A 16,830-nucleotide genomic window follows, 5' to 3' on the forward strand; every position below is an offset into this window, starting at 1 on the left:
GCTTATTTGTCAATTGTGAAACACAAGGCTCAGAGCAAAGTAAGACTTGTCCTACATGTTTAAGAAATGCATATGTAGAAATATGGCTATTATTATGCTCCAGTCTGTTGCCCCATCTTTTAATTATGCGTGACATAATAATCGGGATTCTTGTCTTTAATTCACTGTCGTGGCAAAACAACAACTATGATTTCAAAAATGAAAATTTAAAGGCCTGGGCGTCATGAACTGTTTGACGGTCTCGTCTGTCACTTGTTTGCGTCGCTCTTGGTGGGTGGCAATCATCGGCTGCAGCGTTTCGATGAGGATCTTCTTCAGCTCCCCTGTTAGCAAAGCTCCACTCGTGTAGTCCTGCACAGAGTAAATCAGTTCAAATGTAATCAAGTCCCAATTGAAACCCAAGTCAAAGTGCGGAATGAGATGAAAAGGACCTGTCTGATCTTTTCGAGCTGCTCGTCGTCCTCCAGGAAGAAGGTCAGATACATGAAGGAGACGTCCACATCCGCATTGCCTCCAAACTGTCTGTGCTCCTCTACTGTGTCTTTGCCTCCAGAAAATGCATGCTTGTTTATCTGTAGGCAAACATTTTATACAACACAGTATTTATTTGGGATGTAAAACCACACTACCTAACCATTGGGGACAATATAACTGTTATGTCCTCTTCCATACATTTTATTTTGGCAACACATAACAGAAATAGCAGTGTTGGTGTCTAGATGATTATTAGGTGCTTGTTTGTTTTGGAGTTTAACAACAATTGAGACCATATAACCTTGATCGTTCCACAGTGTGGCTTAAAGTTTACAGCTCATTAAAACCAAAACTAAGGATTAGACTGAAGGTTGGCAATGAGTCTGTGCCAGTTTCAAGTTGTGCATTGACCTCTCAGCTAAACTAAAGCAAATGTCTGGCTTGACAATTTATTAAAATGAAGCCTAGTGCTGCATTGTGCTGATCCAATCCAAGCACTTGTTGTTGTTTTACATTATGATGCATTATTCATTCACTCAGCCAGTCTCCGTCACGGTGACACAGGTTAGTCTGCTCCTACACTCCAACCACTGCCGATCAAACATTAATACATTGCCAAGGCACCCGAAAGAAATTGGTTTTGCAGCAGGTGTCTATAAAAACAGTGTACTATTAACAAAATACACAATAACAGCTATAACGGCCTGGCTCTAGTGATGCTGAGTCACTTTCAATTCCACTAATATTTTCACAGTAGCCTTAATAGATCCAAAGCAAAAAGACAACAAGTGCACTGCCAATGCTGACTTTGATATTCTACTTTTTTTTATAGTCTCCCTCTTTACTATTTCACTCTTTGACATATCCTGTCCATTTTGCACACCCTGAGTGATCTTATTGAGGGCCGTATGTAACAAGTGAATTTCTTCATTGTGAGATCAATACAGGATTATCTTATCTTAAGTGCAGTAGAAGCAAAATTTCAACACCAAAGAGGAACTATATTAGTGCCACAGCCCAATAGTGAAAAGATCCTTAGCATTGCAAGGTTCTTATCTGACGCATTTGCAGCCTCCATACATAGGAGAGTGTGTGTGTAAAACCTTAAAGAGGGCACGGTCCAGAGTTAGACTTTCTATTATTTATTAGCTTTTCGGCTGCAGATGTTATGCAGCTGTGACCACTGTGAGACGATTTGCCAAATTGCCAGCCATTCTTCGATTGGAATTGGATTGGGGCGGTCAATCATTTGCAATCATCAGCTCACTCAACACTCACTGAGCTCAATTATTCTCGTTGAGAAATGTGAACCAAATCGTCATGAATGAGCTTGTTTAACAGCTGAGAGTGATAATTTAAAGAGGAAAACTGCATTGTGTCACTGATACGTCTCATGATCTCAAAATGAAGTCACTGACCAAGATTTAATAAAGAACAGTGCTGTAATGGAAATATTTTCAGTGAAACAACATTTTCTATATTCCAAACTCTGGTCAGGCAAAGGGTGGCTCACAGCCATTCCTCACACCTCTGTTTTTTGTTGTGTAATCAAACATTCATGGCCCTGACTGAAATGTATTGTGTATTAAAGACCTGGCACAGACATCCTAAATGAATTAGCAAATGATCACACCTATGTATGCATCCTCCCCTTGTACAGGTGCTCGTCATATAATTAGAATATCATGAAAAAGTGCATTTACTTCTGTTATTCAACTTAAAATGATTTTAAGTTGAATACCCTGTTTCAATCACTCCAGACGGTCATTTATTTTGTAAGAGCAGCCACGATGCCAGACTGAGATGGCCTCCCCAGGTTGCCTGCATGTGCCTCATACCTTTTCCCTGTACTTTCAATAAAGCAGACCTTTATTTCATAAAACTCATCAGAGCTTCTATTGAGCAATTGTTTTTTCCACTACAATGCTGGTGTGAGAAGGGCCTTCTTCGTGATTCGACCAGCCCAGGAAACAAAGAAAAACTGCTTTCCTTATGTTTTTTCCATTTTACTGCTTTGGCTTCTGATCTCACAAGCGAGGACGTGTAGTGCCTGGATCAATCACCACAAGAAGTCAACAAACTCTATATTTGCAACAAGTGAGTTTTGTAAATGTACTTCACATAGGAAAGTTATTTAGTCTGTAGCACATTTGTAAACCTCTTATCATAACATCAGTTAATGAGGCAAAACTGCTGTGACCTAGATTAAAAAAAAGTTATATTCTTGACCTTGGACATGTCAATGAACAGATAAAAACATTCTCTCCATTTGAGAAAATAATCAATAAAGGACATCTTCTCTCATCTAGACCAGTGGTTCTCAACCTGGGGGTCGGGACCCCCAAGGGGGTCGCGAGACAAATTTGGGGGGTCGCCAGATCATTTAGATAAAATATACATATTTTCATTAGCATATAATCAAATGTTTTATTGTAGCATGTGTTTGCTACTTCACCAGAGTACCATTATTTGATCATAGTTTGATGAATTTTATTTCACCCATTTGTTTTTTTCTTGTTTTTTAAGAATTATGTAGGCTAATGTTCCTATTTTTCATGGTAAAACCTGGGCCGGGGGTCACGAACCCCTTTACGTGTTATAATGGGGGCCGCGGCTCCAAAAGGTTGAGAACCACTGATCTAGACCAACTGTTTTCATTAATTGCAACAGTCAGCTTCTGATCTCTTTATTTGAGATGAGCACAGGGAGCATTACCTTGTTCTTAATCTGTTTGGGCGTGTCAGTGAGGAAGATGGAGGAGTTGGCGTCACTCGCACTCATTTTGGTCTGTGCCCCTTGTAGAGCTGGGAAGAATGTGGAGTGGAGCAGGGCGGGTTTGGGATAGCCGATCCTCGGAGCCACGTCTCTGGTCATTCTGAAGTATGGATCCTGGAGGATGAGACAAGATGGACATACAGTACAAAAGCACTGTCATTGAGACCAGTGGAGCTCTTACCTGGTCAATGGCACAGGGGATAAGACACTGAATATCCTTTCTTTCCCCAAAGATACAGGGAAAAGAGTTACTGAAGGATGGGGCTGCCTGGATGGCTGGAAAACTGATCTTTCCTGTGTAACAACATCAGAATAAAACTTTAAATATGTAAACAAGACAGAAACTGATAATCCAGTCCCTTTTTGTTAGATGAATAGATACTTATTTCATTATTGATATTTGTAGTCTTACCTATGCAGTCACTGTCGGTGAATCCAAAGATGCCTTTAACTTGATTGAATGTCACATGCTTCTGTATCTTCACCACATTCCTATAGAACTCAGGAGAGGAGCTGGAGGTAGAAAGAGAGAAACACATAACATTATAATAAAGACCGCTCTCAGAATATGGAGAGGAATGCAGATATCTTATTTACCCCATGTAGTCAAGGTCAGAGAAGATAAAAGTCTTGTTAACGTCAAAACCACATGCTATGATGTCCTTGGCGTTCTCCACAGCAAAGCGATGACACTCCTCCACGCTCAGGTCCTTCCACAGGTACTTCTCGTCATCAGTGAGCTGGACGACCAGAGGGATGTCGAACACGTCCTGCAGCCACCTGGCAGAGAGGCCACACTCAGCACAGGATATTTGGGCTTTGATTTCAGCCAAGCTCGAGCAGTGGAGGACTTACTTGGTGAAGATAAACGGGATGAGGTGGCCCACGTGCATGGCCTGTGATGATGGCCCTCTGCCTGTGTACAGATAGAAGCTCTTGTGCTTCTCATATGCGTCTAATACTTGGTGCATATCTCTGTAAACATATCAGAATGCGTTTACAGGCTATTTTAAGCACACAACAGTTCATCACAAAACTGAAATGGATCTAACATGATATAGAAACCTAATACTAGGAAAGGTCTGTAAGATTGAAGAAAAATGTGCGGTATTCAGAAACTGACACGAAGGCTCCATTATAACTAAACTGCAACTTAAGTAATTTGTTTATTACATCAGGATCAAAACAAGGCTACAATGGAAATAAGAAATATTTAAACTGAAACTGGACACATAAATGAACATGTAATTTAATCTTTGTGGGATAGACGGCCTTAGTGATAGGGCGATCTATTGTAGATTCTTGTGATATGGATATTGTGTCACCTATTTTTCAATAATTTGCCGATATATTGTGCAGCCCTATGTTCGATCAATTTCATAATATAATAAAATAAAAAGTAATGCAACACAAATATTGTGAACTGACCTGTGTGAGAAGAATTTTCCTCTTCTTAAAAAGCGATGAGGTTTCTGCCCTGACACTTTCTCTATTCTGTCCACCAGCTCCTGATCAACTTTGTTGCTTCCAAACCTCACTGGAATAAAGACAGAATCATTGGTGTTGGATGTGAGTATACAATATATACATATAGTATCTGTGGACGGGTTGGGACATTTACCAATAAGTTTGTCATAGTCCACTCCCTTGGCATTAGATGTGGACACACTCCATGGATTGACCTCATCTTCATCTGTGGCGCCCTCTGCTGTCGGACCATTGTCAGGTAGAACGAGGTTTTCAGGAGGAGGGCACCCGGCTTTGTAATCCTGACCCGTCACCTGTTTGAATTCTAATTTGAGCTTCAGCAGATACTGGACGGCAGACTCAACTTCACTCTGTGCAAATAAAAAAAGGAGAAATATATGAGATTTGAAAACTTCCATTGAAGGACCCAAAAGATTGAAGCATGTGAGTTTGAAGCAGTTCGTACATGGGTAAGTAACGTACAATGAACATACAATGAACACACTAGGTTACTCTAAATAAATGTAAAGCCTATTGATTTTGCATTATATATTATTGTAGGATTTTACGTTTGAAGAAGATACACTGTGACTGATTTTTTTATTTTTTTATTTACAAATAGTGCTCGTGCTGACAGCAACATACATCATAGATGATATATGTTTAAATGGTTGGATAAAATGGTTCTGTGTTGTATATGTTGATTTTTTTTTGTCTTTCATACCTTTTCAGCTTTAGCAGTCTTTAGGCCTCTGACTTTTTCTCCCTGAGCAGTCAGCCTCTCATACAGCTGAAGCGGAGACTGAGATCCCTCACCGTCACAGTCTGCCATCTTCACACTGCCATCAGTTACAACATCAACATTCAAAAGCCAGCATGGAGAATTAAAGAACAAACACGTTATGTCAAGTACATTAACAAGCATGTAGTTCAAGTACATTAAACAAGAGGGACACCACCGTTTCTAAATAGAATCAATGCCTAAGTCTAAGAGAATGTATGTTATATATATATTGGTTTGCATTTAAATGTATGTGGCATTCACATTTCTGTCACCATAGCTGAGCTGACTGTCAGTGCCAGCAAAGCTCATCATGTTGACACTACGTCAGACAAGTGAGATAAATACGACAGTAAATCAGTTTCAAAGCAGATAAAACAAAGCCAATAATATCACCCATATCGTACAAATAATAAGAGCTTACAGTAATATATTCGCTCACAGCTGTCAGCTCACTCATTCAACTTGCATCAGCCTGAGAGTGTTCGGGACTTAACCCTCCCCAGAGCACGGATTGTCTCAAACGTTCCGCTAAGGTTACTTTTGCATCGTTCCCGTTTGCAAATGATTGATGCATTTCTAATCATACATATTCAATATTGATTGTGTATTTTATGTAGTTTCAATTACAAATAGTACCTTCTAACTCAAAAAGGAAAAATCCTGCCCGGACAAATTAAACAGAACAATTCCGTGCCGTTCTGGTTGTTTCAAAATAAAAGCCTTTGGCTGCGGACGTCCATCAAGTTCTTTTTTGACTGACCCTAATTCATTTTAGTTTGAAAATAGGCAAATATCAAGCAGGAAAATGTTATGTTTACAGTGAAATTTTGAATGTTAGTCGTTCAGAAATTGCACGTAAGTATGCAGAGTTTTACTCTGCGATTGTTCAGTGTTCATGACTCAAAAGAATCGTATTTACTGTCGAAATCGTGTGGTCAACACACACGTATAACAGTGCGCTCTGCTAAAACAGTCTTTTTGGATATTACTCTCATGCACACATGGCTGTAATCGGCTGAAATAAAATGGTCAACGTTTTCGGTGCAGAAAGGAAAGCATGGTGTTTTTCTACACAATTTTCATTACTCATATTCCCATTAAAAATAGCAGATGTGTGCCTAAGGATGGAATAATGCAACTTTTCGTAACACAATTCACGCATACAGTTTAACATTTGTGCGGCTGATGCTGTTTAGTGTAAAAAAAAAAAACGAAACATAGCCGCGAGATTATATATTTATTCCACACAAAGTAAACCACAATGTAACCACTAGATGGCCTTGTGGTGCTTTCAATCTGATGTTTTCCTCTGCTTTTTGTCTCTCAGAATGACACAACCATGTCTTCATTAGTGGCCTATGAAGATTCAGCTTCAGACTCTGAGGATGAAATCAGTCAAAGAACATTTGATGGTGGAGAAACTTCTCTTTCTGCATCTTCTGTCTGGACAAAGACGGAGCCAGAAGTTGAAGCATCATGTCAGGTGTCACCGCCAAGTCCTGTTTACTACACAACTTCAAAACAAACTTTAAATCCAGACACACCTGGCTGTTTACTTGAAAGTCAAATGCGAAATGCAACCCCACTGACTCTACCTCATGCCCAAGCTCATGCAGACTCTTTAAATGTTTCTAAAAGACATCTTCCGCCCACTGTCAGACCCTATGTTCCCAAGAGGCAGAGGCAGGTCCCAGTTGAAAGCGGGGAGCCGTCAGATCACCCGGTGCACATCCAGAGAAGAGAAGAAAAGCCCATTCTGTCAGAAGTGTCCCCCATGGTGAAGCAGTGCCTGTCCCAGAAGAATCCAGTCGCATCAGGGGTCCCCAGGAGGCTTCTCATGAGCCTGGCAGGTCATCAAGGCCCGGTCAACACAGTCAAATGGTGTCCAGTCCCCCATCTCAGTCATCTGCTGCTGTCCGCCTCCATGGACAAGACCTGTAAGGTAACACATGAAACACAAATATAGTTGCTTTTTCTTGTGGCAAATGTAACTTATTTATGAGATCTGTGGTCTCTGATGTAATGCCATGTGTTGTGTATGGCATTTGGGGGGACACTTATGGATTTATCCTGACACGACTTAAGATAAATCATTATTGTATACTAACTAGACGAGGAGGTCCACAGCGTAATGCCTTTACCGGCACTGACAGTTAATATCTGTCCCTCTGACTCCATTTGTAATAGTACCTACGAGCTTTCTTTAGAATCTTATCTGTCACTGTCTGCTGCATGTGTGCCACCGCCCCTGGGAGCGCCGTAACCGTACCTCCTCCCGGCGCGGATCAAAACAATCCCTCATTTTCCCCCCCAAAGCAAAGGTCAAGTAATGCAGGTGTGTGCCAATGAATAAATATGTCCATGGCAGAGGGAAATCACTTTGCCGTGTCCTGAATAATGAATGGTATTAATATGCATGAGGCGGCGCGTTACGGCACACACCTGGTGGGTCCGTGCTGAGCAGATGGTGGGAGAGGTGAGGTGAGTGTTTGGATGCACAAGTTTAGCCTCTCTAACCTATACTCCAGACTGCCACCGCTGTTCACAGGCAGATACTACATAAACATGAGCAGGTCAAGTTGATTGGCAAGTCTATTTTTCAGAGCCGAAACAGCCACTGAGGGGCGAGGGCACACCAGGTTATTAAAAGTGACCACAGATAGAGCAAAAATGCAACATTATACAACATTATGGGTGTGTTGTCTCTGTTAGATGCTGGATTGTACAAAATGCACAACTTTGAATGATTTTGTTTTTCTGACACTTTCTGAAATATTGCGATTGTATTTTTTTTTATTTCATATTTATACATTCAGTTCACAATGTTAACGTAAATCTTTGTTTGAGACAGAGCTTCAAGCCCATATAAAGGTGTGGTTGGCTGCATCTAGTTAAATGTTTCACTGCACTGCCATTGTCTGGGGCTCTCTTCAATTGGCACCTCACAATAAAATTGCTGAGCCCCCTCCATAGAATGAGGATATTTTGTTGTTTGCAAACTAGAATATTGCGACTCTTTTGATTAGATAAATCATATACCATCGATTGTGTAGCCTGCAAATGTGTTGCACAAATTCTATGTTTGCTGTTGCTGTCACAGCAGTTGGCTGGACGACCTATGAACGAAATAGCCCCAAACTCAACTTTTTTTTTGGGCACAGTCCTATGGCTGTTACGTGATAGATATTTTATTTCATTATTGTAATTTTCTCTTCAACAAGTTCTTTTAATCATCCAGCTTTTCAGCGGCTGTAACTGTCTGAAATAACAAGCAGCTATTAAATCACTGTTTGAGTTGCCCCAGCTGCATAAATTTCCATTGTACCATAAAACAAGAGTCCATTTAGATGGAGTTGATAATTGAGAGTAATATGGGCTTCTCTTAATGGCTCTATCTGCTGCAGTTGAGATTGTAAATGTAATTGGACGGCAGGTGTTCTTTTATGCTTCAACAGAACGTTAATGTTCAATTATGTTCGTTGCTATTTACCTTTTATCTTCGCTCTCTAGCATTATTGCACTGAATTTGAGAAAACTCAGTCTCAAAAGTACACTTATTTCAAACTTTATAAAGGAGGTTCAGCATGCTCTGAAAGGTCTGAAATACGCAATAACTTCCCTATTATGGTTCATTTTTGCAAAATAATTTTGTCGTCAAAGCCGCAATCATGGGATTCCTGGCACATTCCCTGATTATAAACCAACGGAGATTTTCTATGTACAATACTTGTGACTACAGATAACCGATTTACCCACTTGGCAAAGAAAGTAAAGTTCCCCGATACTGTACTAACCAACTTCTTTAAATGAAGCTCTGCATCGTCACGCTGCAGAACGATGGACCCTTTTTGAAAAGAGCATCTTTTCATGAGAGCCCAGTCAATAACTGCTCTGCTCTGTGAAGCGTGCCATAGTCCTATTTATCAGATGAAAAGCTACTCCTTATCTTTTATTGATTGTAGCCGTCTTCTTCTTCTTGTCTTTGTATTTCTCTAGCTCCTCCTCAGTTTACGACAGTTAAAAATCCTTCTTCTCATTGCTCGAAGAACGGCAGGCCTTTACCAATAAAGTTTAATTACAGGTGGCTACGTAAGAAAGACACCCAGCAGCAGTGAATTGAGAGATGTTTAAGAAAACTCAAGGTCAGGGTGAAGCTATTCTTCTGCTGCAGGAACGATGACTACAATGAGAGTGTGTCAGATATTTCAGAAGACTAGTAAGTAAGTACTTTATTTGTACAACAAAATTGTGTTCAGGTGTTAGTCCTGAGCTGCTGTGACTGTGGGCCAACCTGACCAGCATATTTTTGGAGGTTGGGGAAACCGTAGCACCCGGAGAAAACCTGGCTGGCTGCCTTCAGTGATCCTCTGAAAGAGTGCAGCGCCTCCTGGGTTTGTCCCTGTTTCAGAGCGTGGTGTCCTGCACTGGTCAGCTCCTCCACCTCCTCCTTCCTGTTGTGCAGCTCCCTCCGCTCCACAACAGTCTTTCACCATCTTCTGGGACGAACTTCGCAGTTAATCAGTCTTATTCTCGAGTGAACGTCTATAAGCCAGAACAATATTAGGGATAGAAGGCATGTGTGGCTGAGCTGTGAGTCTTGCCCGGATACCTCCAATTGATAGCATTCTAAAGAGATGACTGTTTTAATGACAATAAAAATGATCTGAACATTTATGGATGTCTTTAATTCTTTTAAAGCAGTGGATTTCCCATAGGTTACTGCCCTGGATCGGAAGCTACGACATCAAATTCTGTAAAGTTGTGAACCAGTCACTGCCTGTCCCGTCTCCATAGAACATTTGGCCTATCTGACTTTAAATGTAACTGTGCTGTGCCCCTCGGTGCCTCCCGTCTGCTCCCGGAGGTTTCTCTCATATTCTGTTTGAGCTGCACCTACATTCCCTGTGTCTGTCTTTACAGCAGCTGCTCTGTATGGAGAAGTTTGAATAATGAAACAGAGACCAATATCAAGTTGAAAGTGCTCTGACTGAGAGCAGGGAGGCGCTGACAGACTGAGGGATTAGCCAAAAACCTCCCCTTAGAAAGCTCCACCCGGACCACCTGAAAACTGTTTTACATGCAACCCCGCAAAGTTATGGGGCACGTGCAGCCACCAGACTGACTCTGAAACTGCACATAATTAGTCTTGTACCATCTCAGTGCTCATTTCGTTACTGCTATACATAATACAAAAAGTCCTTCCTTTCTTCCTAATGATGGGCTCAGAGCATGGAATGTTTTTGAGTAACTTCCTGTTGGCCAGTGTGGGGAAGACTAGTTTCAACATTAACAAACCCAACAAACAAGATTAGTTCAGAGGATCAGAAGAGTACTGACGGCAGCCAGCCAGGTTTCCTCCGGGTGCTACGGTTTCCCTGACCTCCAAAAACATGCCCAGGTTGACCCACAGTGGTGGCGCACTCAGTCGCAGCGGCTCTGGACTAACACCTGAACACTTTATGTTGTACACTTGTACAATGACAATGACTTACTTTTTCCCTGTACTGAACCCCTGCCATGGCACATTTCCTACATTCCCACCTTCAAAAACTTGATTACTATCCCGTTATTAACTCAATATAGTGTTTCATAAAAATCAAGCATCAAGTACATTTTCCTTAAGTGTGTGCTGCACTTAAGGATAATGTTGGGACTATATATATATTTTTTATTTATTCAATCAAACCAGGTTAAAGGGGCTAGATGCAAGATAGCCATTTTATACTCACTACTGCCACCTCAGGTCATACCTTCTATATAAAGCTCGGGCATGACGGCACTTTGGACCCGAATTGACATCTTTTTGAGTGACAGTGCAGGATTTTAGAGGCAGTTGTGGTGAACAGGTCTGGGCTCATTCTACACCATAGGACATTTTTGGAACATGTAGGGGGAGGAAAATACATCATTTTGACATTTTTAAACTCTGTATAGTCCCTTTAAAGCTCCACTGGTTACTGATGCCTTGATGTCAGATTGACGCTGTGCTGTTATTTCAATACGGCTATAAACCACTTTATCCTTGTTCTACTTTGGGATAAGAGTAGTTTATTATTTGCTGGTTGGTCCTTGAAGTTCAGCACTAATTCTTCAGGGGCCTTGTCAAAAATGTGATAAAAACGTGGCTCATTTTGACACTTTCACATTGATATTTTTACGGCTCAGTGGAGGCTTGCACACCGGCGTCTCCTCTCATGTTCTCTGGTGACAACAGAAACATTTTCTTTACAGCTATTTCCAATTTAGCTACAGATTTACACTTCCATCTGTTCAGCACCATGGAGAGCGCCAGTCAGCCTAGACGTGCAGCACTGTGGCAATTCCATTTATTGACTGGATTTTGCTTTACTACAATGTCCAAAACTACTACTACTACTACTACTACTACTACTACTACTATTACTACTACTACTACTACTACTACCAGTTCTATTTAGGGCTGTGCAATTACAATTATAATACACATTACACACCAGGTACAAATAATGGATGCATTTTCTTGATTTAAAGCCAATGTTTTGCCACAATCAGCTTTTTCCTCTTGAATTAGCGACTGTGCCCTACATGATGATGTAGTTGGAAGTGACACATCACAGCTCATGTCAAATAACCTTACAAATTTGTATAAAAGATTCCCAGGGGATAACTTTATGCAGCCCACTTCTAATCCCTGTTCTGTCAAGCACTTTGAACTACTGAAACTATCCTCACTTTGCCTAATGCGACTGTTTTGCCGCCTCTGCCTGTTGTCCTGTGTTGAAGGTGTGGGACGCAGCCGAGAGCGGCCGCTGCCTCCGGCTCTACACCTGTCATTCAGAGGCAGTCCGAGCGGCCTGCTGGAGCACCCGTGGGACCCACCTCATCACCGGGTCCTTCGATAAGTCTGCCGCGCTCACAGACGTGGAGACAGGTGAGTGTTACACTCAGTGGGGTGTGAAGGATTAGGCAACCCGCATCACAATTGCTATTAATGTGAACAATGGCCACAGCAGGCAAACGTCTTTCAATTCTAGTTTGAGGGTGTTGCCCTTACTTCCTAGGCACATTGAGTTGCCTTGTGTACAAAATGCGTGAAATAAATAAACATGCCTTGCCTTGCCTTCATTACAAAAGTCTTCCAGAACGGAGAAATGTAAGGGTTGTCTTGCATGCACCGCTCTTTGTAGGTTTATCTTCAGGAAGCTGTGAAGGCCACGGCAAAACCTTCAGACAGCTCTGCTTCACGTAATCCATTGTGAATTTTGAGGTTCTTACGATCATATTTTGGCCGGAATGAGCAAAGATCTGTTTGGAGAAAAAGGAGAAGGAGAAGAAACAGATTTTCATGAAAAGAACATCTGTCCAGCTGTTATGCAAGAGGCTGGATCGATCATCATTCGGGGTCGCAGCCAGAGGCACAGGGAAGATTCCATGAGTAGGATAATTGATTCATTTAATTTCCAACAAATTCTGAAGGAAAATGTAATACCATCTGTGAAAAAGCCATGGAATACATCAAGAGGTGCAGTCTGACAGTTTTTCCGTGGTCTTCACCGTCTCCCGACCGAAACATAATTTTAGATTTGTGGCTAAATCTCCAAAGAGCGGCGCGTGCAAGACAGATTTTGGTGAGGAAGAAAGGGCAAACATCCCTCAAACTAGAAATGAAAGACTCTTGGCTGACTAGAAAAGCGTTTAAAGCTGAGATACTTGCCATTTTGGGGGGGTTACGAGGTATTTTCTCTGAAGGGTGCCCACATTTTTGCATCATTGTTCACATTTATTGTTCTGGATTATGCGAGATCTTGGTCTTAATCTCAACATTGGGGATTCTGTGTCAGAGACCTGTCAAATGTGATTTTCGGATTAAAGCCACACCGCTATTTTCTAATCTCTTTAAGCAGTATTCAAATTATTTCATCGAGTCCCACACTAAACTTAGGTTTCAATGATCGATGACTGGAGTGTGTCATTATGACTCAGGCAGCGTACAATCCCTCTGACAGCGGTGACATTACTGTAAGTGTTCTGATGAGATAATGGACAGTCTGCTGCATGAGAAGACGGACGCAAATAATGTCACAAACGCTATACTGGATTTTTTTTTTATTACGTTTCAACCCTCTGAACGCATTTGCATTTAGATTAAATCATCTGTTGACACTACCAGCTCCATGTCAGTCAAATCATATGTAAAATGTAAATTGCATTTTTTTTTTAACCATGAAGACATCGCATCTAAAAGGACTTAAAAAAAAGCTGCTCTTTTTTGTTGGTAAAAGTGACATAGTATCCAACACATATACCGCGGATTTTCAGTAAATTAGAAGTTGTACAAAACTTTTGGTCGTGTGTCTAAATAGATAATGATTCCAAACAGAAGAGAAGCCTGTGGCCCTCCATATCACCGGTCGACCTCCCGCTGTGGCCCCGCTCCTGTTTGCACTTCCCCTTTGTGTGACACAATCAATAGCGCCAATATCGCCTCCAGATAACAGCACGGCCGCCCATTACAGCTCTGAGCTCCGTCTATGTGGACTCCACGCCACATGACCCCCGTACCGCACCCATGTAAACAAACTAAAGATCCTGTGCTTTCTTTTGCCTGAGCATTGAGCCTTTTATTGGCGAGATGCAGTCGGAAAATGCTCTATTTCCCGGTCATTTACACGGGTTCTTTAGTGAGAGTTTGTGAATCACATTTTAGTGCCACATGTTAATATGCGCGTGCTCTGAGGTTGCTCTGGACCAAGGAAAATCCAATTTGTTGCTTATTAACATGGAGCGGGGATTTCCACATTCTTTCTGCCTGTAAAGCCTGCTTCATATGTTCGTCCTTTGCACCCAATCACACTCCCTCCCTCGGTCGGACACAGCGAGAGACCTGCAAACCCCAATAAGCCACGGAATTATTCGGAGTCTTCCGCAAAACTCACAGGGATTTCTCTTGCTCACGCGCGTGACACACTTGGACTTATCCCTGCTCTGTGATGTTGGCAGAATGACTGTAGAGAAATTTAGAATATTAATGAGCATATGTCACACAGCAGCAACCGCAGCGCTGTGAAGAATCAAAGTTATACTCTCTGAACTATGAGAACGCTCTTAGCCAGCTGCGGTTGTAAGACACACTGGAGTACAACGTGGCAAGGTCACAGCTACGGATTTTGACAAAAGTGAATGTCTCATTACTGTTGGGATGTTTTCGGGAACAATGAACAAGTCATTTAGCAAACCAGTTCTTACTTTAGATTGTTTTGTTGATCAAAAAAAAAAAAAACATTGCATAAGTGCAGGAATCACACTTTAAACAATATCCACATCGCAAGAAACCATAACCCTGTTTATCACAAAGACCCTTCTATCAGACTGAGAGTGACAAACACGGCCTAAAACAAAAACATGGTCAGTGCAAAAGTCCAGTCTTAGTCATGATATTTGTAGGGTAACACTTTATTTTACACTACCCTTGATACATTGTACCTAACTAAAGTTAGCACAATGTTATGTGCTCTGTAACAATGTGTAATAAGTTGTACCTTTGGTTTAGATTCAGACACTCTAACTCTAACCCTGACCTTAAGTCCTAACCCTAAGGGTTTCATGTTCTATTACAATATGTACCTACAAAGTGCTAATATTTTTCCACTGTGTATGTACTACAAAGGTACAAGTTATTACAAATTGTTACAAAGCTCATTACATTGTACTAAATTTAGTTAGGTACAATGTATCAAGGTAGTGTAAAATAAAGTGATACCAAAACAGTAGATTTACTTTTGTTTAAATCTGAAGCATCCTATTAGTTAGTATAGTTTTGTGCCTGTCACATCTCATTTTGCAGGTTGCTATTGTTTTTTTGTCATTGCCAACATGCTCAATATTGTTCTTTTGCATATCTTCAAGACAATTACAAAATGGCGTTACAAAACTCTAAAGAATTCTACCAGCCACTTGGTCAGAAATAGGTTATTCACAAAACCCCTACAGTACAGCGTGTTCCCCATCCTCCCGCTCTCCCGTTAGTCCACTGGAGCTTTACATTGGCCCTTTTAGTGACCCAACCAATTAATTGAGAAGCCGAGCCACACATAAGCCTGTGCGCATTCAGAAAGGGCTTTATTTTCTTCACTATCTAAGCACTTGTTTCTGTGTCCAATTTAATTTGTACCGCCCTCCCTCCCTCGCTCCCCGCGGGCCGCCGGCTCGCTGTTTCGCCCGAATGGTAATAGTATAGAGCCGATAGAGCCAGGTTAAGACGCACGCGCAAGGTTCAAATGAGAAGAGGCAGAAAGCATTTAGACCCCAACGGATCCGCGGCCGTGGAGAGGAATACATGAGTTTCGACCGGCGGGGCAAGGCGTCACGGAGGGGGGAGGGCGGGGGCTCATACACGCGCCTCTCACTTCAAAATGTGTCTCTGAGTGAGGCTTATGAACACACTGGAGCAACACTGGAGATGTGAGATTAAGTTTTACAGCTTTGCAATGAAGTGTTTTATTTTTAGTCGAAAGAGCTCGCGGCTACGTCAACACAGAGTGAAATAATGAGCCACAGTGGGGCAGCGCGCGTCCCACGGTACAATGGTGGGCCTATGCGGGTCCACTCAAAAACGTGGCAGACATCATTCCGTTTGCGTGGAAGTGGAGTCGTCACTTTTATCTTCAGAACTGTGGGTAGCCGAGTTTCCATAATTACAATAGGGAAGGTCCAAATGCTTTTATGTCAACGATGATATTGAAAATATTTATTGTTGGAGAGTATGAACTTAAAGGGATATTTCAGGATTTTTGACATAGGGCCTCATTTCCTAGTTATCCAGCGTGTTGTTAATTTCTGGATGTATGTCTTTTTTTAATTCATGCAGTCCTTGTATTTGAAGAGTTTAGTTGTGCTAGGCTAGTGCTAGGCTAGCGCATGTCTATGGTAACTATTAGCCTGCATTAAAAACCTCTTCAAAATCATGGGGTGGTCCTCAAAATGTTGCTGTATCTGATTTGTTGAAAGCTCCTTTGTGAAATCCATGTGTAGCAATGCCGGCCGCACGTAAACAAACAACTGTAGATCCGGTAACCTAGTAGATCACTCCACCGCTGCTTAGCTTACAACCAGGAAGCTGATGCTGCTCAAATAAAAGTTCTTTTGAATGCAAAATGGTTATATTCCAAAGCATATTCAGTCAACACAGACATATATATATCGTTTGTCTGGTGTTATAAGTGATTTGCCTCAGGTGCTCAGCTGCTTGGGTCAGACTGTTTTTAAATGCAGGCTACTAGTTACTATAGATATGCACTAGCCTAGCATTAGCCTAGCACCACTAAACTCTTCAAATCGAAGGACCGCATGAA

At 41.6% G+C, this 16,830-nt stretch overlaps 2 protein-coding genes across 3 annotated transcripts in view; one reads left to right on the top strand and one right to left on the bottom strand.

Moving 5' to 3' along the window:
* Positions 1-100: 100 nt before the first annotated feature.
* Positions 101-6,043, bottom strand: wars1 (tryptophanyl-tRNA synthetase 1). Its single transcript, XM_079573796.1, has 11 exons — positions 5,922-6,043; positions 5,441-5,555; positions 4,871-5,087; positions 4,678-4,786; positions 4,105-4,224; positions 3,847-4,029; positions 3,662-3,762; positions 3,431-3,543; positions 3,190-3,363; positions 432-572; positions 101-351 (listed from the first exon to the last, which is right to left on the bottom strand). Exons 2-11 carry the CDS (start codon positions 5,546-5,548, stop codon positions 193-195), a joined length of 1,425 nt encoding a protein of 474 aa, XP_079429922.1. The 5' UTR covers positions 5,549-5,555; positions 5,922-6,043; the 3' UTR covers positions 101-192.
* Positions 6,044-6,278: 235 nt separating this feature from the next.
* Positions 6,279-16,830, top strand: part of wdr25 (WD repeat domain 25) — a 55,916-nt gene continuing 45,364 nt past the window's right edge. For both annotated transcript variants that reach the window (XM_079573886.1, XM_079573885.1), the window contains exons 1-3: positions 6,279-6,359; positions 6,828-7,442; positions 12,263-12,410. In XM_079573886.1, coding sequence (XP_079430012.1) covers positions 6,840-7,442; positions 12,263-12,410 — 751 coding nt within the window. In that variant the 5' untranslated portion in view covers positions 6,279-6,359; positions 6,828-6,839. The remainder of the gene's footprint in view (positions 6,360-6,827; positions 7,443-12,262; positions 12,411-16,830) is intronic.

This window comes from Gobius niger (genome assembly GCF_951799975.1).
Source record: "Gobius niger genome assembly, chromosome: 16".
NCBI classification, from domain to species: Eukaryota; Metazoa; Chordata; class Actinopteri; order Gobiiformes; family Gobiidae; genus Gobius; species Gobius niger.